Source organism: Protopterus annectens, chromosome 13.part0, assembly GCF_019279795.1.
Source record: "Protopterus annectens isolate FY-2018-M chromosome 13.part0, PAN1.0, whole genome shotgun sequence".
Lineage (NCBI taxonomy): Eukaryota > Metazoa > Chordata > Ceratodontiformes > Protopteridae > Protopterus > Protopterus annectens.
In genome coordinates, this window is record NC_056747.1 from 203,963,234 (window position 1) to 203,990,984 (window position 27,751).

The 27,751-nt window shown below is 38.8% G+C and overlaps 1 protein-coding gene across 7 annotated transcripts in view; it reads left to right on the forward strand.

Annotated features, from left to right (window-relative positions):
• Positions 1 to 27,751, forward strand: part of LOC122817706 (mucin-16-like) — a 261,441-nt gene that overhangs the window by 193,221 nt on the left and 40,469 nt on the right. For all 7 annotated transcript variants that reach the window (XM_044090777.1, XM_044090778.1, XM_044090780.1 and 4 more), the window contains 8 exons: positions 484 to 656; positions 14,447 to 14,482; positions 17,023 to 17,150; positions 21,170 to 21,237; positions 21,538 to 21,710; positions 23,175 to 23,210; positions 24,721 to 24,878; positions 27,273 to 27,340. In XM_044090777.1, coding sequence (XP_043946712.1) covers positions 484 to 656; positions 14,447 to 14,482; positions 17,023 to 17,150; positions 21,170 to 21,237; positions 21,538 to 21,710; positions 23,175 to 23,210; positions 24,721 to 24,878; positions 27,273 to 27,340 — 840 coding nt within the window. The remainder of the gene's footprint in view (positions 1 to 483; positions 657 to 14,446; positions 14,483 to 17,022; positions 17,151 to 21,169; positions 21,238 to 21,537; positions 21,711 to 23,174; positions 23,211 to 24,720; positions 24,879 to 27,272; positions 27,341 to 27,751) is intronic.

Sequence of the window (27,751 nt, forward strand, 5' to 3'; positions counted from 1 at the left end):
GCAGAAAAAGGGACAACTATAATGTCATTAGATGAACACAATTTTCCAAATTGCTTGTAGATTTGTGTACTCTATGTGAATGAGAGTGTTTGCATTTTCCTCAATGGACTGGCATCTTAATCAGAATCAGTCTGCTGTTGTATCCTCACTGCTAACCATGATAAACTCTGGCTGTTCCGTGACTCTAAGTAGGATAAAGCAGATGTCTGAGAATGAATGAATAAAAATATAAATGTATGTTTACTCTAAGGATAGTTTTTGCCCACATAGTATGACTTTAATAAAAAAAAACATTACAGTATACCATATTATGTGTTACACAGGTGAATGATTAACTTTCACACCAATAAATATTCATTTTATACTATAAATAACAAACCCAAAAATGAGTGTGTAAAAGATTAACAGAATTCTTAAAAATACTTTAAAATCATGGCAGTTATAAATGTATATATTATTATATAATGTTTTCTGTTTCAACAGACAAGCAACTGATAGGTCCGGAACATATGTGGATGCTGTCTGTAAAATCAAGAATGATTCATTAAGCTCCCCATTTGACCGAGTTAAAGTGTTCCGTGAAGTTAGTCTCAACACAGATGGTATTACAAAGCTGGGTGTATACAACCTTAAGTCAAACAGCTTGTATGTAAACGGTAAGCAATTTTCTTCATTGCTTTTAATTACATTTAAGTACTAGAAACAAATTATTGTATATTTTGTGAGATAACTGATTTATTTCTTTTATTTTATTTATTTTACATTTGTTTACCAGGATGGTCTGACTTGGACAGTGCCCATTTTCAGGGAGGCCCGGGGAGAAAAGCTCTAGCCTAAGCTTACATACAAAATCATGACATCAAGTAATAGAAATTATAAACAAAAAAAAAAAAATGAGTGTTAACACATTTACAGGATAAAAGTGTAAAAACAAAAATATATACAAAGTAACAAATATAATAAGACTTTAAACACTTGAATATAGACAAATATATGGTTGAACATGGCATTAGTTAGGAAATTAAGTAGGGAGAATCATTTAGGCAACGTAGTGCATAATTAGTAATACTTCTGTGGTGAGAGTTGCAGCTAGTAATGTAACTACTTATACAGAAGTAGTGCTGTTAGAAGGGATATGTTAACAGAGTTAGTATGTACAGCTAAATTGTATAAATAATGCTAAGTTAATACATGTGCAAAGTCAGGATTCAAATAAGTGTCTTTTGAGAGATATTTTGAAATTAAATGATTATTGATTAATATTTATATAAAACTGATAATATGAAATGATTAAGACCGATATGTTGTAGATATAAGATATAGTCAAAGATTGCAATGCACAGATTCCAGATGTGTGACTAAATCATTAATGTAAATGGAACTGTTATCACAATAGTGGGAAAACTATAACAGCATAACAGTTTGGTTAACTTTGATATTACTGAAGCCTACAATACTGCAGACCACAGTACTGCAATGATTGTATCATAAGCCAACAATGCAGAATCCTACCAACGGTAAAAATGTTGAAGATAAAATCACTTGGGTCTATATTAGATAAACAAAAGTTCATCTAAACGAACGTTGCAATGATCAAAAATCAGTGAACTCGACATGGTTTTTATGAGATTGCGGTACAGTGAAGATCGGAATATTTGCCCTTTCCTCACCGTAGTGCCGTCTCAGAGTTGGAATATATATTTTGTGGGGGGTGTAGGGGGCTGCGAGTTCTAATTCTGGGATTTTCAATCATTGCAGTGTTCATTTAGATAAACTTTCATTTATCTAATATTGACCCAAATCTCTCTAGGTGTGTGGTCCGAGGAATGTGTGCTAACATGAGTCCTACAGGAAGGCAAGTCTGGGAATTCAGTATTGTGGGTTTCGGCAGTGTTGTCTTACAATATGATTGTCGTGTGATTGCTGTCTAAATATTGTGGGCTTTGGTGATATCATAATAAAATGAATAATTTATATAGTGAAACACACCAAGCACTTTGAACAAGCAACACAAGAATATTGCTGCTTAATATTTTTTACATTTAATGATAAATAAATAATGCCATTTATAATAGTTATAGTGCATAAGATAGAGTCTAACAGTATGTAACAAGTTTAATGCAAACATTTGTGGCATGCTAAGGCCTTATGGTACTATAAATGTGTCATGCATAATAGTTTGAAGTACAAGGGATTTCATATACATTTTAAAATGGAGATTTATTATTATTACCTGGGATTGCAAGACTGGTACATTTTACAAACTGTAGTCAGGTACAGTGGCGATATGTACTTTTTGTAGGAAGTAAAATTCCAACATATTTCCTGCAGAATACTCTTAACCTAAATTATTACTTCTATTTATACTGCATAACATGCATAAGGGAGAAGTTCTAATTGGACCTGTAGTTATACTAAAGAACATTCTATCAGTGTCTTGTGAGAATACAGAATTACATCTCACATCCACGAAAATGCAGTTTTTTTAACTTTTTACAGTTGATTGGTTGGCTGTATAATGCAATGTATTATAGCCATGAGCTGTGTTTGATTTCCCCCAGTGTATTAAGGCCATGAGCTGTGTTTGATTTCCCCAGTGTATTAAGGCCATGAGCTGTGTTTGATTTCCCCAGTGTATTAAGGCCATGTGCTGTGTTTGATTTCCCCAGTGTATTAAGGCCATGAGCTGTGTTTGATTTCCCCAGTGTATTAAGGCCATGTGCTGTGTTTGATTTCCCCCAGTGTATTAAGGCCATGAGCTGTGTTTGATTTCCCCAGTGTATTAAGGCCATGAGCTGTGTTTGATTTCCCCCAGTGTATTAAGGCCATCAGCTGTGTTTGATTTCCCCCAGTGTATTAAGGCCATCAGCTGTGTTTGATTTCCCCCAGTGTATTAAGGCCATGAGCTGTGTTTGATTTCCCCCAGTGTATTAAGGCCATGAGCTGTGTTTGATTTCCTCAGTGTATTAAGGCCATGAGCTGTGTTTGATTTCCCCCAGTGTATTAAGGCCATGAGCTGTGTTTGATTTCCCCCAGTGTATTAAGGCCATGAGCTGTGTTTGATTTCCCCAGTGTATTAAGGCCATGAGCTGTGTTTGATTTCCCCAGTGTATTAAGGCCATGAGCTGTGTTTGATTTCCCCAGTGTATTAAGGCCATGAGCTGTGTTTGATTTTATTAAGGCCATGAGCTGTGTTTGATTTCGGCAGTGTATCAAGGCCATGAGCTGTGTTTGATTTCCCCAGTGTATTAAGGCCATGAGCTGTGTTTGATTTCCCCAGTGTATTAAGGCCATGAGCTGTGTTTGATTTCCCCAGTGTATTAAGGCCATGAGCTGTGTTTGATTTCCCCAGTGTATTAAGGCCATGAGCTGTGTATGCTTTCCCCAATGTATTAAGGCCATGAGCTGTGTTTGATTTCCCCAGTGTATTAAGGCCATGAGCTGTGTTTGATTTCCCAGTGTATTAAGGCCATGAGCTGTGTTTGATTTCCCCAGTGTATTAAGGCCATGAGCTGTGTTTGATTTCCCCAGTGTATTAAGGCCATGAGCTGTGTTTGATTTCCCCAGTGTATTAAGGCCATGAGCTGTGTTTGATTTCCCCAGTGTATTAAGGCCATGAGCTGTGTTTGATTTCCCCAGTGTATTAAGGCCATGAGCTGTGTTTGATTTCCCCAGTGTATTAAGGCCATGAGCTGTGTTTGATTTCCCCCAGTGTATTAAGGCCATGAGCTGTGTTTGATTTCCCCAGTGTATTAAGGCCATGAGCTGTGTTTGATTTCCCCCAGTGTATTAAGGCCATGAGCTGTGTTTGATTTCCCCAGTGTATTAAGGCCATGAGCTGTGTTTGATTTCCCCAGTGTATTAAGGCCATGAGCTGTGTTTGATTTCCCAGTGTATTAAGGCCATGAGCTGTGTTTGATTTCCAGTGTATTAAGGCCATGAGCTGTGTTTGATTTCCCCAGTGTATTAAGGCCATGAGCTGTGTTTGATTTCCCCAGTGTATTAAGGCCATGAGCTGTGTTTGATTTCCCCCAGTGTATTAAGGCCATGAGCTGTGTTTGATTTCCCCAGTGTATTAAGGCCATGAGCTGTGTTTGATTTCCCAGTGTATTAAGGCCATGAGCTGTGTTTGATTTCCCCAGTGTATTAAGGCCATGAGCTGTGTTTGATTTCCCCAGTGTATTAAGGCCATGAGCTGTGTTTGATTTCCCCAGTGTATTAAGGCCATGAGCTGTGTTTGATTTCCCCAGTGTATTAAGGCCATGAGCTGTGTTTGATTTCCCCAGTGTATTAAGGCCATGAGCTGTGTTTGATTTCCCCAGTGTATTAAGGCCATGAGCTGTGTTTGATTTCCCCAGTGTATTAAGGCCATGAGCTGTGTTTGATTTCCCCCAGTGTATTAAGGCCATGAGCTGTGTTTGATTTCCCCCAGTGTATTAAGGCCATGAGTTGTGTTTGATTTCCCCCAGTGTATTAAGGCCATGAGCTGTGTTTGATTTCTCCCAGTGTATTAAGGCCATAAGCTGTGCTTGATTTCTCCCAGTGTATTAAGGACATGAGCTGTGTTTGATTTCCACCAGTGTATTAAGGCCATGAGCTGTGTTTGATTTCCCCCAGTGTACTGAGGCCATGAACTGTGTTTGATTTCCCCCAATGTATTAAGGCTGTGAGCTGTGTTTCATTTTTCCCAATGTATTAAGACCATGAGCTGTGTTTGATTTCCCCAGTGTATTAAGGCCATAAGCTGTGATTGATTTCTCCCAGTGTATCAAGGCCATAAGCTGTGATTGATTTCCCGCAGTCTATTAAGGCCGTGAGCTGTGTTTGATTTCCCCCAGTGTATTAAGGCCATGAGCTGTGTTTGATTTCCCCAGTGTATTAAGGCCATGAGCTGTGTTTGATTTCCCCAGTGTATTAAGGCCATGAGCTGTGTTTGATTTCCCCCAGTGTATTAAGGCCATGAGCTGTGTTTGATTTCCCCCAGTGTATTAAGGCCATGAGCTGTGATTGATTTCCCCCCAGTGTATTAAGGCCATGAGCTGTGATTGATTTCCCCCAGTGTATTAAGGCCATGAGCTGTGTTTGATTTCCCCAGTGTATTAAGGCCATGAGCTGTGTTTGATTTCCCCAGTGTATTAAGGCCATGAGCTGTGTTTGATTTCCCCAGTGTATTAAGGCCATGAGCTGTGTTTGATTTCCCCCAGTGTATTAAGGCCATGAGCTGTGTTTGATTTCCCCAGTGTATTAAGGCCATGAGCTGTGTTTGATTTCCCCAGTGTATTAAGGCCATGAGCTGTGTTTGATTTCTCCCAGTGTATTAAGGCCATGAGCTGTGTTTGATTTCCCCAATGTATTAAGGCCATGAGCTGTGTTTGATTTCCCCAGTGTATTAAGGCCATGAGCTGTGTTTGATTTCCCCAGTGTATTAAGGCCATGAGCTGTGTTTGATTTCCCCAGTGTATTAAGGCCATGAGCTGTGTTTGATTTCCCCAGTGTATTAAGGCCATGAGCTGTGTTTGATTTCCCCAGTGTATTAAGGCCATGAGCTGTGTTTGATTTCCCCAGTGTATTAAGGCCATGAGCTGTGTTTGATTTCCCCAATGTATTAAGGCCATGAGCTGTGTTTGATTTCCCCAGTGTAGTAAGGCCATGAGCTGTGTTTGATTTCCCCAGTGTATTAAGGCCATGAGCTGTGTTTGATTTCCCCAGTGTATTAAGGCCATGAGCTGTGTTTGATTTCCCCAGTGTATTAAGGCCATGAGCTGTGTTTGATTTCTCCCAGTGTATTAAGGCCATGAGCTGTGTTTGATTTCCCCAGTGTATTAAGGCCATGAGCTGTGTTTGATTTCCCCAGTGTATTAAGGCCATGAGCTGTGATTGATTTCCCCCCAGTGTATTAAGGCCATGAGCTGTGATTGATTTCCCCCAGTGTATTAAGGCCATGAGCTGTGTTTGATTTCCCCAGTGTATTAAGGCCATGAGCTGTGTTTGATTTCCTCCAGTGTATTAAGGCCATGAGCTGTGTTTGATTTCCCCAGTGTATTAAGGCCATGAGCTGTGTTTGATTTCCCCAGTGTATTAAGGCCATGAGCTGTGTTTGATTTCCCCAGTGTATTAAGGCCATGAGCTGTGTTTGATTTCCCCAGTGTATTAAGGCCATGAGCTGTGTTTGATTTCCCCAGTGTATTAAGGCCATGAGCTGTGTTTGATTTCCCCAGTGTATTAAGGCCATGAGCTGTGTTTGATTTCCCCAGTGTATTAAGGCCATGAGCTGTGTTTGATTTCCCCAGTGTATTAAGGCCATGAGCTGTGTTTGATTTCCCCAGTGTATTAAGGCCATGAGCTGTGTTTGATTTCCCCAGTGTATCAAGGCCATGAGCTGTGTTTGATTTCCTCCAGTGTATTAAGGCCATGAGCTGTGTTTGATTTCCCCCAGTGTATTAAGGCCATGAGCTGTGTTTGATTTCCCCAGTGTATTAAGGCCATGAGCTGTGTTTGATTTCCCCAGTGTATTAAGGCCATGAGCTGTGTTTGATTTCCCCCAGTGTATTAAGGCCATGAGCTGTGTTTGATTTCCCCAGTGTAGTAAGGCCATGTGCTGTGTTTGATTTCCCCCAGTGTATTAAGGCCATGAGCTGTGTTTGATTTCCCCCAGTGTATTAAGGCCATGAGTTGTGTTTGATTTCCCCCAGTGTATTAAGGCCATGAGCTGTGTTTGATTTCCCCAGTGTATTAAGGCCATGAGCTGTGTTTGATTTCCCCAGTGTATTAAGGCCATGAGCTGTGTTTGATTTCCCCAGTGTATTAAGGCCATGAGCTGTGTTTGATTTCCCCAGTGTATTAAGGCCATGAGCTGTGTTTGATTTCCCCAGTGTATTAAGGCCATGAGCTGTGTTTGATTTCCCCAGTGTATTAAGGCCATGAGCTGTGTTTGATTTCCCCAGTGTATTAAGGCCATGAGCTGTGTTTGATTTCCCCCAGTGTATTAAGGCCATGAGCTGTGTTTGATTTCCCCAGTGTATTAAGGCCATGAGCTGTGTTTGATTTCCCCCAGTGTATTAAGGCCATGAGCTGTGTTTGATTTCCCCAGTGTATTAAGGCCATGAGCTGTGTTTGATTTCCCCAGTGTATTAAGGCCATGAGCTGTGTTTGATTTCCCCAGTGTATTAAGGCCATGAGCTGTGTTTGATTTCCCCAGTGTATTAAGGCCATGAGCTGTGTTTGATTTCCCCAGTGTATTAAGGCCATGAGCTGTGTTTGATTTCCCCAGTGTATTAAGGCCATGAGCTGTGTTTGATTTCCCCCAGTGTATTAAGGCCATGAGCTGTGTTTGATTTCCCCAGTGTATTAAGGCCATGAGCTGTGTTTGATTTCCCCCAGTGTATTAAGGCCATGAGCTGTGTTTGATTTCTCCCAGTGTATTAAGGCCATGAGCTGTGTTTGATTTCCCCAGTGTATTAAGGCCATGAGCTGTGTTTGATTTCCCCAGTGTATTAAGGGGATGAGCTGTGTTTGATTTCCAGCAGTGTATTAAGGCCATGAGCTGTGTTTGATTTCCCCAGTGTATTAAGGCCATGAGCTGTGTTTGATTTCCCCAGTGTATTAAGGCCATGAGCTGTGTTTGATTTCCCCAGTGTATTAAGGCCATGAGCTGTGTTTGATTTCTCCCAGTGTATTAAGGCCATGAGCTGTGTTTGATTTCCCCAGTGTATTAAGGCCATGAGCTGTGTTTGATTTCCCCAGTGTATTAAGGCCATGAGCTGTGTTTGATTTCCCCCAGTGTATTAAGGCCATGAGCTGTGTTTGATTTCCACCAGTGTATTAAGGCCATGAGCTGTGTTTGATTTCCCCAGTGTATTAAGGCCATGAGCTGTGTTTGATTTCCCCAGTGTATTAAGGCCATGAGCTGTGTTTGATTTCCCCAGTGTATTAAGGCCATGAGCTGTGTTTGATTTCCCCAGTGTATTAAGGCCATGAGCTGTGTTTGATTTCCCCCAGTGTATTAAGGCCATGAGCTGTGTTTGATTTCCCCAGTGTATTAAGGCCATGAGCTGTGTTTGATTTCCCCAGTGTATTAAGGCCATGAGCTGTGTTTGATTTCCCCAGTGTATTAAGGCCATGAGCTGTGTTTGATTTCCCCAATGTATTAAGGCCATGAGCTGTGTTTGATTTCCCAGTGTATTAAGGCCATGAGCTGTGTTTGATTTCCCCAGTGTATCAAGGCTATAAGCTGTGATTGATTTCCCCAGTGTATCAAGGCCATGAGCTGTGTTTGATTTCCCCAGTGTATTAAGGCCATGAGCTGTGTTTGATTTCCCCCAGTGTATTAAGGCCATGAGCTGTGTTTGATTTCCCCAGTGTATTAAGGCCATGAGCTGTGTTTGATTTCCCCAGTGTATTAAGGCCATGAGCTGTGTTTGATTTCCCCAGTGTATTAAGGCCATGAGCTGTGTTTGATTTCCCCAGTGTATTAAGGCCATGAGCTGTGTTTGATTTCCCCAGTGTATTAAGGCCATGAGCTGTGTTTGATTTCCCCAGTGTATTAAGGCCATGAGCTGTGTTTGATTTCCCCAATGTATTAAGGCCATGAGCTGTGTTTGATTTCCCCAGTGTATTAAGGCCATGAGCTGTGTTTGATTTCCTCCAGTGTATTAAGGCCATGAGCTGTGTTTAATTTCCCCAATCTAGTAGGCCATGTGCTGTGTTTGATTTCCCCAGTGTATTAAGGCTATGAGCTGTGTTCTATTTCCTCCAGTGTATTAAGGCCATGAGCTGTGTGTGATTTCCCCAGTGTATTAAGGCCATGAGCTGTGTTTGATTTACCAGTGTATTAAGGCCATGAGCTGTGTTTGATTTCCCCCAGTGTATTAAGGCCATGAGCTGTGTTTGATTTCCCCAGTGTAGTAAGGCCATGAGCTGTGTTTGATTTCCCCAGTGTATTAAGGCCATGAGCTGTGTTTGATTTCCCCAGTGTATTAAGGCCATGAGCTGTGTTTGATTTCCCCAATGTATTAAGGCCATGAGCTGTGTTTGATTTCCCCAGTGTATTAAGGCCATGAGCTGTGTTTGATTTCCCCAGTGTATTAAGGCCATGAGCTGTGTTTGATTTCTCCCAGTGTATTAAGGCCATGAGCTGTGTTTGATTTCCCCAGTGTATTAAGGCCATGAGCTGTGTTTGATTTCCTCCAGTGTATTAAGGCCATGAGCTGTGTTTGATTTCCCCAGTGTATTAAGGCCATGAGCTGTGTTTGATTTCCCCAGTGTATTAAGGCCATGAGCTGTGTTTGATTTCCCCAGTGTATTAAGGCCATGAGCTGTGTTTGATTTCCCCCAGTGTATTAAGGCCATGAGCTGTGTTTGATTTGTCCCAGTGTATTAAGGCCATGAGCTGTGTTTGATTTCCCCAGTGTATTAAGGCCATGAGCTGTGTTTGATTTCCCCAGTGTATTAAGGCCATGAGCTGTGTTTGATTTCCCCAGTGTATTAAGGCCATGAGCTGTGTTTGATTTCCCAGTGTATTAAGGCCATGAGCTGTGTTTGATTTCCCCAGTGTATTAAGGCCATGAGCTGTGTTTAATTTCTCCCAGTGTATTAAGGCCATGAGCTGTGTTTGATTTCCCCAGTGTATTAAGGCCATGAGCTGTGTTTAATTTCTCCCAGTGTATTAAGGCCATGAGCTGTGTTTGATTTCCCCAGTGTATTAAGGCCATGAGCTGTGTTTGATTTCCCCAGTGTATTAAGGCCATGAGCTGTGTTTGATTTCCCCAGTGTATTAAGGCCATGAGCTGTGTTTGATTTCCTCCAGTGTATTAAGGCCATGAGCTGTGTTTGATTTCCCCCAGTGTATTAAGGCCATGAGCTGTGTTTGATTTCCCCCAGTGTATTAAGGCCATGAGCTGTGTTTGATTTCCCCAGTGTATTAAGGCCATGAGCTGTGTTTGATTTCCCCAGTGTATTAAGGCCATGAGCTGTGTTTGATTTCCCCAGTGTATTAAGGCCATGAGCTGTGTTTGATTTCTCCCAGTGTATTAAGGCCATGAGCTGTGATTGATTTCTCCCAGTGTATTAAGGCCATGAGCTGTGCTTGATTTCTCCCAGTGTATTAAAGCCATGAGCTGTGTTTGATTTCTCCCAGTGTATTAAAGCCATGAGCTGTGTTTGATTTCCCCAGTGTAGTAAGCCATGTGCTGTGTTTGATTTCCCCCAGTGTATTAAGGCCATGAGCTGTGTTTGATTTCTCCCAGTGTATCAAAGCCATGAGCTGTGTTTGATTTCCCCAGTGTATTAAGGACATGAAAAGTGTTTGATTTGTCTCAGTGTATTAAAGCCATGAGCTGTGTTTGATTTCCCCAGTGTATTAAGGCCATGAGCTGTGTTTGATTTCCCCAGTGTATTAAGGCCATGAGCTGTGTTTGATTTCCCCAGTGTATTAAGGCCATGAGCTGTGTTTGATTTCCCAGTGTATTAAGGCCATGAGCTGTGTTTGATTTCCCCAGTGTATTAAGGCCATGAGCTGTGTTTGATTTCCCCAGTGTATTAAGGCCATGAGCTGTGTTTGATTTCCCCAGTGTATTAAGGCCATGAGCTGTGTTTGATTTCCCCAGTGTATTAAGGCCATGAGCTGTGTTTGATTTCCCCCAGTGTATTAAGGCCATGAGCTGTGTTTGATTTCCCCAGTGTATTAAGGCCATGAGCTGTGTTTGATTTCCCCAGTGTATTAAGGCCATGAGCTGTGTTTGATTTCCCCAGTGTATTAAGGCCATGAGCTGTGTTTGATTTCCCCAGTGTATTAAGGCCATGAGCTGTGTTTGATTTCCCCCAGTGTATTAAGGCCATGAGCTGTGTTTGATTTCCCCAGTGTATTAAGGCCATGAGCTGTGTTTGATTTCCCCAATGTATTAAGGCCATGAGCTGTGTTTGATTTCCCAGTGTATTAAGGCCATGAGCTGTGTTTGATTTCCCCAATGTATTAAGGCCATGAGCTGTGTTTGATTTCCCCAGTGTATTAAGGCCATGAGCTGTGTTTGATTTCCCCAGTGTATTAAGGCCATGAGCTGTGTTTGATTTCCCCAGTGTATTAAGGCCATGAGCTGTGTTTGATTTCCCCAGTGTATTAAGGCCATGAGCTGTGTTTGATTTCCCCAGTGTATTAAGGCCATGAGCTGTGTTTGATTTCCCCAGTGTATTAAGGCCATGAGCTGTGTTTGATTTCCCCAGTGTATTAAGGCCATGAGCTGTGTTTGATTTCCAGTGTATTAAGGCCATGAGCTGTGTTTGATTTCCCCAGTGTATTAAGGCCATGAGCTGTGTTTGATTTCCCCAGTGTATTAAGGCCATGAGCTGTGTTTGATTTCCCCCAGTGTATTAAGGCCATGAGCTGTGTTTGATTTCCCCAGTGTATTAAGGCCATGAGCTGTGTTTGATTTCCCCAGTGTATTAAGGCCATGAGCTGTGTTTGATTTCCCCAGTGTATTAAGGCCATGAGCTGTGTTTGATTTCCCCCAGTGTATTAAGGCCATGAGCTGTGTTTGATTTCCCCAGTGTATTAAGGCCATGAGCTGTGTTTGATTTCCCCAGTGTATTAAGGCCATGAGCTGTGTTTGATTTCCCCAGTGTATTAAGGCCATGAGCTGTGTTTGATTTCCCCAGTGTATTAAGGCCATGAGCTGTGTTTGATTTCCCAGTGTATTAAGGCCATGAGCTGTGTTTGATTTCCCCAATGTATTAAGGCCATGAGCTGTGTTTGATTTCCCCAGTGTAGTAAGGCCATGAGCTGTGTTTGATTTCCCCCAGTGTATTAAGGCCATGAGCTGTGTTTGATTTCCCCAGTGTATTAAGGCCATGAGCTGTGTTTGATTTCCCCAGTGTAGTAAGGCCATGAGCTGTGTTTGATTTCCCCAGTGTATTAAGGCCATGAGCTGTGTTTGATTTCCCCAGTGTATTAAGGCCATGAGCTGTGTTTGATTTCCCCCAGTGTATTGAGGCCATGAGCTGTGTTTGATTTCCCCCAGTGTATTAAGGCCATGAGCTGTGTTTGATTTCCCCAGTGTATTAAGGCCATGAGCTGTGTTTGATTTCCCCAGTGTATTAAGGCCATGAGCTGTGTTTGATTTCCCCCAGTGTATTGAGGCCATGAGCTGTGTTTGATTTCCCCAGTGTATTAAGGCTATGAGCTGTGTTTGATTTCCCCAGTGTATTAAGGCCATGAGCTGTGTTTGATTTCCCCAGTGTATTAAGGCCATGAGCTGTGTTTGATTTCCCCAGTGTATTAAGGCCATGAGCTGTGTTTGATTTCCCCAGTGTATTAAGGCCATGAGCTGTGTTTGATTTCCCCCAGTGTATTGAGGCCATGAGCTGTGTTTGATTTCCCCCAGTGTATTAAGGCCATGAGCTGTGTTTGATTTCCCCCAGTGTATTAAGGCCATGAGCTGTGTTTGATTTCCCCAGTGTATTAAGGCCATGAGCTGTGTTTGATTTCCCCCAGTGTAGTAAGGCCATGAGCTGTGTTTGATATCCCCCAGTGCATTGAGGCCATGAGCTGTGTTTGATTTCCCCCAGTGTATTAAGGCCATGAGCTGTGTTTGATTTCCCCAGTGTAGTAAAGCCATGAGCTGAGTTTGATTTCCCCCAGTGTATTAAGGCCATGAGCTGTGTTTGATTTCCTCAGTGTATTAAGGCCATGAGCTGTGTTTGATTTCCCCCAGTGTATTGAGGCCATGAGCTGTGTTTGATTTCCCCCAGTGTATTAAGGCCATGAGCTGTGTTTGATATCCCCCAGTGCATTGAGGCCATGAGCTGTGTTTGATTTCCCCCAGTGTATTAAGGCCATGAGCTGTGTTTGATTTCCCCAGTGTAGTAAGGCCATGAGCTGTGTTTGATTTCCCCAGTGTATTAAGGCCATGAGCTGTGTTTGATTTCCCCAGTGTATTAAGGCCATGAGCTGTGTTTGATTTCCCCCAGTGTATTAAGGCCATGAGCTGTGTTTGATTTCCCCAGTGTATTAAGGCCATGAGCTGTGTTTGATTTCCCCAGTGTATTAAGACCATGAGCTGTGTTTGATTTCCCCAGTGTATTAAGGCCATGAGCTGTGTTTGATTTCCCCCAGTGTATTAAGGCCATGAGCTGTGTTTGATTTCCCCCAGTGTATTAAGACCATGAGCTGTGTTTGATTTCCCCAGTGTATTAAGGCCATGAGCTGTGTTTGATTTCCCCCAGTGTATTAAGGCCATGAGCTGTGTTTGATTTCCCCCATTGTATTAAGGCCATGAGCTGTGTTTGATTTCTCCCAATGTATTAAGGCCATGAGCTGTGTTTGATTTCCCCAGTGTATCAATGCCATAAGCTGTAATTGATTACTCCCAGTGTATCAAGGCCATAAGCTGTGATTGATTTCCTGCAGTGTATTAAGGCCATGAGCTGTGTTTGATTTCCCCCAGTGTATTAAGGCCATGAGCTGTGTTTGATTTCCCCCAGTGTATTAAGGCCATGAGCTGTGTTTGATTTCCCCCAGTGTATTAAGGCCATGAGCTGTGTTTGATTTCCACCAGTGTATTAAGGCCATGAGCTGTGTTTGATTTCCCCCAGTGTATTAAGGCCATGAGCTGTGTTTGATTTCCACCAGTGTATTAAGGCCATGAGCTGTGTTTGATTTCCCCCAGTGTGTTAAGGCCATGAGCTGTGTTTGATTTCCCCCAGTGTATTGAGGCCATGAGCTGTGTTTGATTTCCCCCAGTGTATTAAGGCCATGAGCTGTGTTTGATTTCCCCCAGTGTATTAAGGCCATGAGCTGTGTTTGATTTCCCCCAGTGTATTAAGGCCATGAGCTGTGTTTGATTTCCCCCAGTGTATTAAGGCCATGAGCTGTGTTTGATTTCTCCCAATGTATTAAGGCCATGAGCTGTGTTTGATTTCCCCAGTGTATCAATGCCATAAGCTGTAATTGATTACTCCCAGTGTATCAAGGCCATAAGCTGTGATTGATTTCCTGCAGTGTATTAAGGCCATGAGCTGTGTTTGATTTCCCCCAGTGTATTAAGGCCATGAGCTGTGTTTGATCCCCGGGTATCCATTTGCATTTTATATGGCTTTGAGCAAGTCACTTTATGAGGCAGTGCTACCAGGTCACTCTAAAAAGGAGGCTGATGAGTAGTGGATTTATCTGGTTAACAAATTAATAAAAAAAAAAAGTGTGTGTGTGTGTTTGTGTGTGTGTGTGTTTGTGTGTGTGTGTGTGTGTGTGTGTGTGTGTGTGTGTGTGTATATATATATATATATATATATATATATATATATATATATAAATAAATAACTATAATATTTAGTACTTTGTGTGAAAAAAAGCATGCATTTAAAATTTGACTCCAACATTCAGTTCTTTGTATGAAAAAACGTGAGATAAGAGTTCCTTTTCTTTAAAACAAACATTTCTACTATTTCCTCCTTACAGGTTATAATGAAAAGACCCTAATTTCACCTACTACAAGTAAGTCACATTTTTTCTCTTTAAGCATTACTATTTCTAAACAGGAAACAAAAGAATAATATTTAGAACGTACAAAGTATTCTGTTTTTTAACACACATCTATTTAGAATCAGTCATTCATTTGAAGCTTATATACTTATCTACTGGTACTTTATCAAACTTGAGATTAATATATGCAGTGTATAATACAAAACGAGTGTATAATACAGAATGAGTGTATTATACAAAACAAGTACAGAATCGAATGTTTCTCTTCTACATTACTGGCAAATCCCTGACTGACAAAATCACATGTACATTAGCTTGTGTCTTGTACAACAAAACATTAATGCATGTGACAACAAGGCCAGTCAATTGACTAGTGTCCTAAGCATTGAATGCAGACATCCAGTTATAAATAGGATCGGGGGCACTGGGAACAAAATGTAGTCAGGTTAAAGGTCACACAATATTTAAGTTCATGCACTCATGATTAAAAAATGGTTCAGGATTTCCTCCAAAAGAGTATTACTTTAATAATGGCTGCACATTACTGCAGGTTTTTGTGCTCTTTCTTTAACTCCTTAACAGCTGAGCATTTCCAGATCTACTCCCAGAATCCTATTTTTAAAGAGCCTATATCATAATTATTATTTGTGAAAATTTCAGGTAATACTACCATTATAATTATTTCTGAAATTAATTTGGGCTGGGCTTCTACCATCAAAGATAAAGGAATAACTGAATATGCTAAGACATGAAAAATGACATTACATTTTGATAGTTTTTTTGTATTAAAATTCAAAATACAAAGGCTGAAAAGATCATATTTATAAAGCAATAGATACTATTTTAGGTCTAAAATTAATTTTATATGCATATGCTTTGATAGCTTTTGCTAAGTTTATTGTAAAGGAAACTGAAAAAATGTTTGTTTTTATAGTTTGTTAGTATATTTTCACAGTTTCATTAGTACTAGGCTAACTGCCCTTGCAGGCCATTTTAAGTCTAGACAATATTCCTTTTTGTGATCACACCGCCGACCCGCCGGGTTTTTGAACTGACGCCCTGTGTGGAGCGGGGCATCCTCCGCAGGTACCCGTGACTGACATCAAGGGGAAAGGACTCTGGTGCGCCACCCCTGGGGGTGGCCCCACATGGCTAGAGGGGAGGCTGCTGCCCTCCTGCCGGGATGGCACCCACTCCCCTACCGCATGTGGAGCCAGCTGCCTCTGGGGCACATTACCCAACCCACTGTCAATAATTATATATTATCTCTGATGAGAATAACTGGGATCATACCCCCGATAATTTGAGGGGACCCTTGCAAGGGACAAAGTATTTTGGAGCTACTTCAATCCATTAGCACTACAGGGCACAGTTCTGGGGTAAATTTTCTGTTTTACATCCATAGATCCAAGTTATGCTTGAATATGGACAGGGATGAACTTTGTTTTATGTGGGTGGGGATTTTTTTTTTTTAGCTGATTACTTTGTAAAAGTTATACCGTGTCATTTTGTAAAGGCCATTCTGGCTTGAACTCTACCTTAGCTTTAAATGACAATATTTCTCTACTGTTTCAAGATATTCTTATAAAATGTTCTGGACAAGACTCATCAATATTCATACTTTCATTTGGTTTTCCCTAAAACATGTAATATGCTATCACATATACAAATTGAAAATATTACCCTTTCCTAGGACAGACTATTAGTTTTAGTAAAGATTTCATAGGAGTGCACCAGTGCTATACATTAGATATAAACTTAGTGTTCCAGCTTGAAAAAGTGCAAAAAATTATATTTTTTTCTAAAAGAAGTAGCACAACTGCAGCATCCAGTTAACATCAGTACTGATATGTATTAATAATGGCTCATTTCTGTGTAACTGTAAGAATGAAAGCAAATTTCTTGGAACAATTTCATGACAATCAGCTACAAAATGATCTTATGTGATATTCCAGATGTAAAGAAACATATACAACTTTATCTCAGTGTAATGTGAATAATTGCACAATAATCTACACTCTAAGGATGAGGGTGTGAGTGTTCACACTTTTATGACAAAACAAACAAACTTCTGTATATATATTTTGTTTACTTTTAAATTGATAACTCAGTAAAGAGGTATTTTAGGCCATTATTGTACTCATGGTTTTGAGCAGAAGTTCACTATAGCTCCTACAAATATACAAAAAAAAAAAAAAATACAGGGGGAAAAAAAAACTTCTTTTGAGATTCATTTTGTTCTTATGAAGCCAGAATCATTTTAAATATAGTTGTGCCAGGCATTAGAAAACACTACATGTTCTTTGATTCTGCCATCCTGCTGTCCTTAAAAATCTTCAGAAGATGGATCAGTATTTTTAAGGGTAGTTTCAATCAATATATTTATTAACTGCAATGAAATGTGTACCTACTGAATAGGTTCATATGTATAGCTTTACAAGACAGTTCTAAAAACCCATGTGTAAGGTTTGATGCACAGTGTATTTTGTCTAAAGTAGCACTGCAGTATTAAAATGTTGTTATAATAAGTATCTTTATTTGTTTTTCTACAGCCATGGCACCTGTCAACAATGGTCACTTTACATTAAACATTACCATCATCAATTTACCTTATGTGGCTCAGTTAAAGGACTCTGCATCCACTATTTATATATCAGCAGTCAAAAACATCAACTACACGGTAAGAATTACATTACATTTTTTTCTGTCTGCTTAATTTTACTGAAGTACATTTCAATGATACCAAATGATCAAAAATATTTTAATGAAATGGACAGCAAATATTTGTTGGAAAAACATTATTTTGTAAAAAAAAAAAAAAAAAAAAAAAAAACATTGAAGTAATTCTTAAAGTCAAAACTTACAAAGTTGAAACTTATAAAAAGATCAATGCAAAGGGAAAACCATACTCCTTCCAGTGTAGATAGGTTTGCTCTATAAATGCCACTAATTTATTTTCTGTCTCTAAAAGCCATGCAGTTGAAGAAGTACAACACTTTGCCAAAGAACCACTTCAGCTCTTATTTCATAGACCTGACAGTCAAACTAATAATGTAGTGTGGGCAGTTGGGCAGTGACAGTGACAATGGTGCAATAGGTTGTACATTTGCCTTTGGTGCTGCAAGATTAGAAGTCTGTGGGTTCTATTCCATGTAGAGGTAATTGGATTACTAACACTGTAGTGCAACATTAGGGGGTGCTACACTGCTGAGTGTGTCATCCGTTGGGTCTATGTTAAAAGATTTTGAAATAGACAAATTTAATATGATTGATCTCATATGATTGACTATTTAAAAAGTTGAACTTATTCCTATTCAAATAAACAATGAATTGTCCTGAGATTGCAGTACAGTGGGATTCAAGAAATATTTCCTTCTCCCCACTGTAGTGCAATCTCAGAGTAGGTATATATAATTTTCGGGTCTATATCATATGAGCAAATTGCACAAATTGTGAACACTCATAATATCGAATGTACCAGACCTCGAGGTGCTTTTTCTGAGATTGCGGTACAGTGAAGAATGGGATATTTGTCCTTTTCTCACTGTAGTGCTATCTCGGAGTTGGAATATATATTTAGTGGGGGTGTGGGGGGCACAGCCCCAATAATAGGAAGTTCGAGGTCCGGTACCTATGATATTATGAGCGTTCGCAATTTGTGCGATTTGCTCATATGATATAGACTCTAATTATCTACTGTCTCTTACAAAATAAGCTAATCACCCATATGCAAAATCGATTTCAGCCAGAGCATAGCACCTCTACTGCATTACTATCATTTATAAACACTGTTAATAAAGCTCACAACTCTAATAAACTTGTATCTGCAGTATTTCTAGATCTATCAAAAGCCTTTGACATGGTCTGTCACAATAAACTCCTCAATCAACTTTCCACCCTGGGTCTATCATCTCCATCTATTCAATGGATCTCTAGCTACCTTGCCAATAGGCACCAAGATGCAAAATGGCAAGGATCCATCTCTGCATACCTTCTCACTTCCACAGGAGTCCCACAAGGATCCATCCTTGGTCCTCTACTGTTCAATATTTTTATCAATAAGCTACATTCATCTTCATGTGAAGGCAACTTGATTCAATATGCAGATGACTTTATCATCATCCTCTTCAAACACCTGAACTCACCTCCAAGAAATCACTCAACAAGCTATCTCCATTAAAACCTGGCTTACAATAGCACATCTCTTACTCAATCCTCAAAAACAACCCCCTCCTGTTTACCTCCAAAACATACACTGCTAACAAAGCATCTTTCAAAATCTTATCAGCAAATGGCCTGAAATCAAGGTAATCCACCATATCAAACTATTAGGAGTCATAATAGATGATAATCCTAAATCTGATCTCCATATCTAAAGCAATATCAAGAAAACCCATCAACAAATCGGCATGTTATATAGAAACAATAATTTTCAGAGCACCCCAACAAAAATTACTCTAGATAAAACCCACCTTTTGCCCTCCCTACTCTATGGAGTACCAATTCTAACCAATTTGCAATCCTCCAGGAAAAATAAACTTTAAAACTGCTACTACAAAATTGCCATATTTGCTCCTAATTCATTCTCCTTTACCCATTACTGTGAAGCTCTGCATGCCCTTAGCTGGCTTGAATTCCCCCTCCATCTCTCCTTCAGTCACCTTATAACAACAAATAAAATCATACTCAAACTATTAGCCTGCCCATCTCTTACCCCTTAAATCAACATGTATTTTCCAAAAAGAACTTTTACATCAGCAGACAAACAATTTCTCACAATTAATAAAACAAATAAATCCCCTGGACAAAGCCTATACTCTTACTCTGTAGCAGAAAAAAAATGGAACTCCTTAAATCTTACCACCAGAACTATTTCTAACCTACCCACCTTTAAATGCCCCCTAAAAGAATACTTTACAAAATCTTGGACCTGTTCCTGTGCCAATTCTGGCTGAACTTACTCACTATACTTCACTCTCCCCTTCAACATAAATCACACTTCACAACCCTCTCCAGCCTCCTACTCCAGTCCTTTTTGTTTTTCCCCACTACCTTACCTTATTTAATTCATCTCTGCAGACCTTTCCTCTGTCTCTTTCCTCCCTACCCCCCTGCGCTACCTGCTCTCTTTTTATAATCTCCACCTCTCACTCCTTCCTTCTGTAACAAAAATATGAGCACTATCTCGTATACTAAGACATCGCTCAGTTTCCCCTCACATTCTCTAATCATGCTATCTCTGATATCTATTTAAATATCTTAGAATTGTGTCAGATCTCGTTTACCACATACTAGTCTGTGTAACAAATAATACGACTATTGAATTTGTCCTCACACCATATTCTCTTCAATTCATGTTATTGTTTTTCATTGCACTCTACTATGAAACATAAATTCTATGTTTTTCTCATTACAACATGTTTACTGTATTATGCTTTGTACTGCAACATGATACTTTGTGATTTAAAATATCTGTGTTTGATATTTTGTAATATAACATGATATTTTTTGACTGAAAATATCTGTACTTGATTTTTGAAATATTGTGATTATGGAGCTTTTCTCCCTGGGCCTCTGCTGAAAATGGGCACTTTCTGGTCCAGTCAGATTTCCCCAGTAAGCAAATGTCAAATAAATAAATTATCGGGGGGGGGGGGTTACTGTTTTTGAGTTTTTACGTGTTTTTAACTTTTTAAATCGTCAATCATATGAGTTTGATCATATGAAATTTGACTATTTAAAAAGTCGATCATATGACATAGATCAGTAATCCATTAGATGGGACATTAAACTGAGGCCCCATTTGCTTCAGTTGGTGGTAGCTCAGGTTGAAGACCCCATGACACCTACTGAAAAAAGTAGAAGTTCCCAGATGCCCTGGTCAGAATTCTCGTACTAGTATAAGTACCACTTCAAGTGTCCCTTGAAAAGACTCCGCTAGCCCATTGGGACTAACCTGGTTAATAAAGGATAAGAAAAATAATAAGTGAATAAAAATAAATAATAAGTAGAAGTTAATGCTCCTTCTACATTGTCAAATGCAGGAGGCTTCCTCCCTGTAACAATCTGGTTCTTACATTGTGGCCATACAGATTTCAGCACAGCATTTAAAAGTGCAATTTTCCAAGAAGTGGTTTAAAAATAAGACAAGCCTATCCTATGTGATAAAATATCCAAAGTGGCAATTTTTTAAATGAAATGTAGGGGGAGGAGCCTAATCCACAAACTAAAACAGCACCTTCTTGGAGGATTCAGACATTCATTCTTCTAGAGTCTGGAACCAAAGCTGTAGCACTGCAGAACCAACTTTGTGTTACTTTACTGAGGTATACAAGATGTACTCACTTCCATAGCTGGCCTTAAGCATAGGCCAACTAGGCAGCCACCTAGGGCACCGCTTTAGTAGGGGCACTTTTCCAGTATTTATTTGGTGTAGGTAGACCAGGGTGGGGGCACTGGGTGGTGTGGTAGGGGGTGATGTGGTGTCCTTTTGACTGCCAGGGCACCAGTTGACCTAAGGCCACTCCTGCGTCACTTTATATCTTCTTCATTCATTTACATAGTCCAGTCAGATATTATTATCCATTATGGTTTCAGGGAAGTGTGCTTTGGTTAAATGACTTGAATGTACTCTCTAAATGTTCTTCCTGTTCAGCAAATATAAACTGTAATTACAATATGTATAATTTTGTCTTTCAGTTCAACAGCATTTTCAAGAACAGTTCTATTAGCACTATTTATGATGGGTGCCAAATAGATGGATTTGTGTAAGTATAATATTGCATGTAATGCTTTTAGACATAAAACATTACTGCTAAGTGCTTGCATATAATTGCTGAATTATTAATTTATGCGATGATTCATGGAGAGGAATATAATCATCATATTCTATTTTACAGATTAAACAATCTGCAAGTACATCTTCATAATACTTTATTTAATAATGAATATTAAGTTATAATAATGCTAGTTTTCAGCCATTTTTAGCTGCCATGTATAATGCTGAACTTACAGTTTACAGCATTTATACTGACTTTGATTTTGATAATTGTTTTGTATTTCAACAGAGATGCACCTGGAAGCTCAGGTACCACAGTAAATGCAGACTGCAAACTCAAGAATGAATCCTCAAGTTCCCAGTTTGATAGAGTGAAAGTATACCATGATTTAAGTGTCATATCGAAAAACATCACAGCATTTGGCATATATACGTTTCAAAATGACAGCCTTTATGTAAATGGTAAATAGTATACTATATTACTGCATAGCTATGCATGAATAATCTGTATCATCTCTTAACAGGAACAAGATATGGATGTAATGTTTTAAGTTTGCAGCTGTCTTGTTATAAATACTGTTTGCAACCGATTAGGTTCATAGCTTCACAGGTAGGCAGCAAGCTAACGACCACAAGGGCCTTTTAAAGCCTAGTCATGCATTCCAAATCTATGACAAGTTTTGGTACCCTTGATAAGTGTAAGCAGGAGCTTGGGAGGTGAAACATTTACATCAGGGACCTGGGAGACAAACTATTTACAGACTGCCTGTGATTGGTGCTGTTTTATACCTTCATCCATGTATGACTCATTTAATTCCACGATGGTAAATGCAATGTTACTAGTTCTATGAGACGTGGCATTCTGCACCATATGTCTGCCATAATGACTAATTATGATAATACATACGCCACTGAAACCACATGCTGAGAGTTTAGCTGTATGCTAGCCCAAATTCCCCATACATAAGGTTTGCTCTTTATATTTACCATGTTAATGTTTTGAGACTGCTTTTATTTTGCTGGTTATAGAAGGGTATTCAAAGTAGCTTAGCACTCTACAAAGCGGTAATTATGTATAAAATCATGTATTTCAGATGCATAACTATCCCCTTTAGTCATATTCCATGAAAATGAGTGGAAATATAAATGAAGTATCTATTTTCTAACTAAATAGCCCAACTGGACACAAAGCCTCTTTTCAGTGGTGACCAAGGAGCAACATCTGGTTTAGTGGTATGGTTAAGGTCACACAGTAGGCAAATGAGGGTTGTAGGAATCAAACCCTGAACCACAGGAGCTATAACTTGTAATTTTTAACTTCTGCACCAACTGCCAGACAGCTGAACAAAGTGGCAGAACAAAAAACATAAGCTCATGGTACTTAGTGCTCCACAGACATGCTAAACATTTCTAAATAAACTCCACGGTCTCATACCATATTCACCTGCTGAAATCTTAGTCCCAGACTTGTTGTATAAACATTTCTTCAAAGAATTTCAGCAAAGAAACAGTTATTGTTTTTTGTTACTAGACATTTTTATCTCTTTGGAGAAAATGTTATTTGCTGAGAAAAACTAACCCTATAAACAAGGGAATCAGAAATACTCTTTTCATGGTTATGTTCTTTGAAATATATTCTAAAAAAAAAAAAAAATAGCACATGATGTTAAAATTAACCAAAGTTGCAGACCTGTTTGTAGCTTGATGAATAGTCTTGCTTTTAATTTCCACAATAACTTGCCAGAAAGTACAGTATAGTCATTTCTTTACAGCTGACTAATGCACATGATAAATATCATTTCTCATGTTCAAGGAAAAATACATGTTTTTTTACTTAAAAAAAGATCATGTTCCCTTTATAACAGCTGTGAGCAAAATGCATCCAACCTTAACAAATTATTCTTTATTTCATCTCCTTCCACACAGGGTATAATGAAAAAAGCCCAGCATCGCAAATACCAGGTGAGTTTAATTCTGCAATTCTCTACATTATTTTTGAAATTTTTATGACCCATATGGGGCTGGAATTGTATATGAAGTATTATAAATCATTGTGTTTAAAACATGCATAGTTTTAATGATTTACTTATTTCAAAGAATACTTTTCTGTATGGGGTGCGGCACAATTTATTTCCATATATAAGATGGTGCACAGCTGATTGTAATCATAAATCAGTCATGGTAGCAGTATCAAAATTTATTCTGTAAGCAAATGGGGTACAGTGCTATCTGTTGCCGGGGGGGGGGGGGGTTGCCTTCATAGAAAAGCAGCATTTGATTTTTAATTATTCTGTACAGAAGCAGTAGGCAATAAAATATCTACAAAATATCTTTTAGATGTACAGAGTGGATATCTCTGCCCAGGATCTTTTAATATACTCCCATGTTGGAATTACAGAGAACATATCACAAAAACATAACATTATGCAATAAACAGGCAAAGAAAAAGTACAGAAAGAAATTACAAAAATTTGGAAAGACTGGAGAACTGGACTGTGCAGTTTGAATCAAAAAGCAGAATAATGAACTAGAACTGGACCTACAATAGTCACATCAGATGTCTTAAAACAAGGAAACGATTCAAGAAAGTAATAAAGGCAGCTAGCATGAGTCTGGTATGTTCCGGAAGAAGCATTAATAGTGGAAAATAAGGGATTCACCTTTTTGTATGGGCAATTGAGTAGTGTGCATTTCTGGAGAACTCCCCAGCAATGTAAACTACAATGGTGGGAATATAAATGGCACAGTATTCTCATAAGAAGCATATTAAAGTAATAGTGAAAAATTATGGGATATACAGTTTTAAATGGAGGGGTATTTGCTGCAGTAACTTGACAAATGGACATGGTGTAGTCACTCGAACCGTCCTAATGCAAACAGATGATGTAAGAACTGTAAGGCAAGCACAACTAGAGGGAATCTAATATGTATTAGAAGAAGAATTAACGCTGGAAAAAGAAAAATGATTATCCTTTCTTTAATGGCAGTAGAATATTGGGCAGTCCTGGAGACCTTGCCCACAATGCAACACATGCAGGACAAAAAGCAGAAATGGTAAATGGTTCACATATAGACATAAAGAAATAATGAAGAGCTTATATATATCGCGAATAAAGCAAAGCAGACAGGCTGTTACTTTTTCAAAAGCAAGACTCAGAAACTGATGCATATCTTTTTTGGATAGTAACTAGTTTTGTATTTTGAACTGAAATGCAAATGTACTGCAAATCTCCCCTTAAGGAAGTATCTTTTTTTTGTAAGAATTGCCTCTTCTTCTTAAGGCATATTATGTTATTGCCTACTGAAATTATTTTGCAGCTCCAGGTTACTTGTATGAGATGGTCATTTTACATTTACTCATGAAATAAATATAGTCACCTTCTGTAAAGTTAGTATTGTTGTTAACGTTTGCCTTAATTAGTATTGTGAGAATGAAAGTAATTGTGTCTTACTATGTATTCTTTCCCAACAGAACTACCTATCGTTGCCGTCACAAATGTACCAGTACAGAGCGGAGTACTTAAAGACATCAGAATAAATTTCACTCTGACAAACCTCTACTATTCACCAGACTATGAAAACCCTTCATCTGCAAAATACAAAGCAGATGAAGCAAACTTAGTTTCACTGGTAAGAATGTCAAAACATTGTTTAAAGGAAAGATTTAGTGAAATGAGTGCATTTGGTTTGCAGTATATGCATTTTTAATTCCTGCTGTGATCTTGGGTGACATATTAAGTTTCTGATACGGTGCAAATCTAAAACAAAACTTCAGTTAAATAAAAGAAAGGGATGACTATGCAATAAATTAAATCTAGTGTATATAGTCAAATTAAAAAAAGGCGACATTCTTAATACTCTGGATGCAGTTACCGTGACACAAATGTGCTACACCTACGGGTGCCATTTGCCTTAATATTGTTTTCTAACTTTTAGTCTCTTTCTGAAGCAGAGTTCTGGTTGAAACGCTTTACAGATTTGCAAATAACTCACTACAGTGATAATGTGTATGTAGTGCATGGTGTACTCTGATTATAGTAAAAAATGGCTGAATTATATCCTGGTACAGGGCTGCGGTACTGCAAGAGCTGACCTTAGCAATGCTTAGAGGGGTGTTTAACAATTATCAAGCACCCCTTAGTTGCTGCTAACATCGTGTCTGCATTAAAAGAAGCCAGTACTGATGCATAAACAACAGTAGCAGAGCATGCAATGGCTTTGTTTTGACTTTCAAAGCCAGGAAAACGCATTGCATTTTTTAACTTACTTTTGATTACTCTGTAGTACATACAGAAGATAACTCTTCATGCACTACAAAGAATTATGAGCGGGTCAGCAGATCGCAAAAATTTATTTTATGTGTTCTCAACATGGATGCCAAGATTTACCTCTCGAGCTTCTTTCTTGAGGTGAATTTGTTGGCATCTGTTTCTGGAACACATAATAAGTGATTGTGATCACCAACCCACTCATAATCCTTTACATAATAAAGGTGATTTGACTGTTTCACTCTGCATTTTTAATTACTTTAATTGTGTCATTACACAGATAAAATCTGCATGCCTGCATACCATTTAGCAAAATCAGAACTTCGATTATAAAACAGTTTGATCTAGCAGTTCCCTGAAAAAGGTTTATGGGGCTTACTTCTCTAATATTTAACAGTAGAGAATTTCATATTGCAACCAGCCTCTCCATTAAATCAACCAGTTTCCTTTTAATCTGTATCATTGTATTTGTTGTATGTCATCACATCTTGCAGTTTAGTACTATGATCTGCTATAGTCAAGTTAATGTTATAGCCCTGGGTTTGATTCTGTCACATCCCATTCACCTAGAATTTGGTTCTGAGCGAATCACTTAAATAGACAGTGCTCCTAAACATCCAGGTATTATCAAGGGCACTTAACTGCCTAATATCTTTTAACTCTTATATCCAAATTAAAAAATGCATCGAAACTGATTTATGCACTATTGCCACTCTATATTCGCCTGCATGGGAATGAATAATGTTTCAGTACATCATTCTCTTTGCCTTTATACTGTATATTTTTATGTTTAAAACACCAATGATATTTTATGTCATGGGTATTATAAATTGAGTATTTCCTCTCCAGCTACCACACTTGTATGAGTAGCAAACAAGGGGACACATGCACATTTTTGTCTAGATTTTGTATACCCTATGAGTTTGTTGGCATATATCAATTCTCAGGATCACAAAACTATTTTTAGAAATATTTGGCCAGCAATGGTATAGGTTAATTATTCTTAATTATAGAAAAACATTTTTCTTTCACTTAGTTGGGCCTTTGAGTTAGCCTCAGTGCAGCTTATAAACATATATTATATGCACAGTACAGCTGATCTGGCCGAATTTGAAGTAGGAATATATACTGAATTTCCTGTAAATCGCTGAACACTTTGTATTATATAGGGGAAGCCATGCCAACTAAATTCAGAACTTTCTGAAATGTTAGCAATTCTACCTTACAGCTTAGGGTGGGTGGTTGGCATAATGGTTAAGGTGTTTTTTTTTACAGACACAAGGTACAGGGTTTGATTCTCACATGGGATACTTGGCTAGGCTTAAAATGGCCCACAAGGGCAGTTAGCTTAGAACTAACCTATGAACACCTAATTTTAATGAACACAGTTTGGCACAAGCTAGCTTTACTAAGAGGCGTATACTCAAAAATGAATTGTGTACCCATGGAGGCTACCATGCCAGTGATCTGACACAGGGTGTATTGAAATCAGGTTGCTTGCATGGAAGCAGTTACTCCCAACACTGTAATACGAGAAGAAGGGTCAGTTTTTTTGGGTAGTGAGAGGACTTGTGTGAAGTAATTTCCACTAATGGTGTTAAATCCAATTTCCAGTAATGTTGTTAAATCCATGTTAAAGTTATTAAATAGCTAAATGAATTGTATGATCAAAATCATTGCGAGAGACAGAATGCTAACTTGCATCTAATTTCATTATTGCTTATATTAAGACTAATAATTTTTAATTCAATTTCAGATGAATAAACTTTTCAGAACCAGTACTGTACAAAACAACTTCAGAGGATGCAAACTACAGTCATTCAAGTAAGAGCTGTGACAGTACATGTTATTCACATTTTAGCACACAGATGTGTTTCCTATGTACTCATTAAAACTAGCTTTGAAACTTGAAGTGGAAATTTTCATATTGAAGTACTAGAACAAATTATAGGATTTACTGGAAACTTACTCAAGTCAAACTCATTAAAACATGATTTGTAGACCACCAGCAATATTTCTATTCATAAGCTGAGCACTTCAGCAATGTTTTTGCTTATAATTACTTCATTTTAGAAATCTGAAAAGAAACAAACTAAAGGATAATGACCACACTGGTAGGCTGGTGGTGGTGGTGGTGGTGGTGGTGGTGGGGGGGGGGGGTTAGTACCCCTGTGTTCAGTTGGCTGTACCTCATATTCTCTACCTATGTATAATATGTCTGAGAAGGAGGGAATG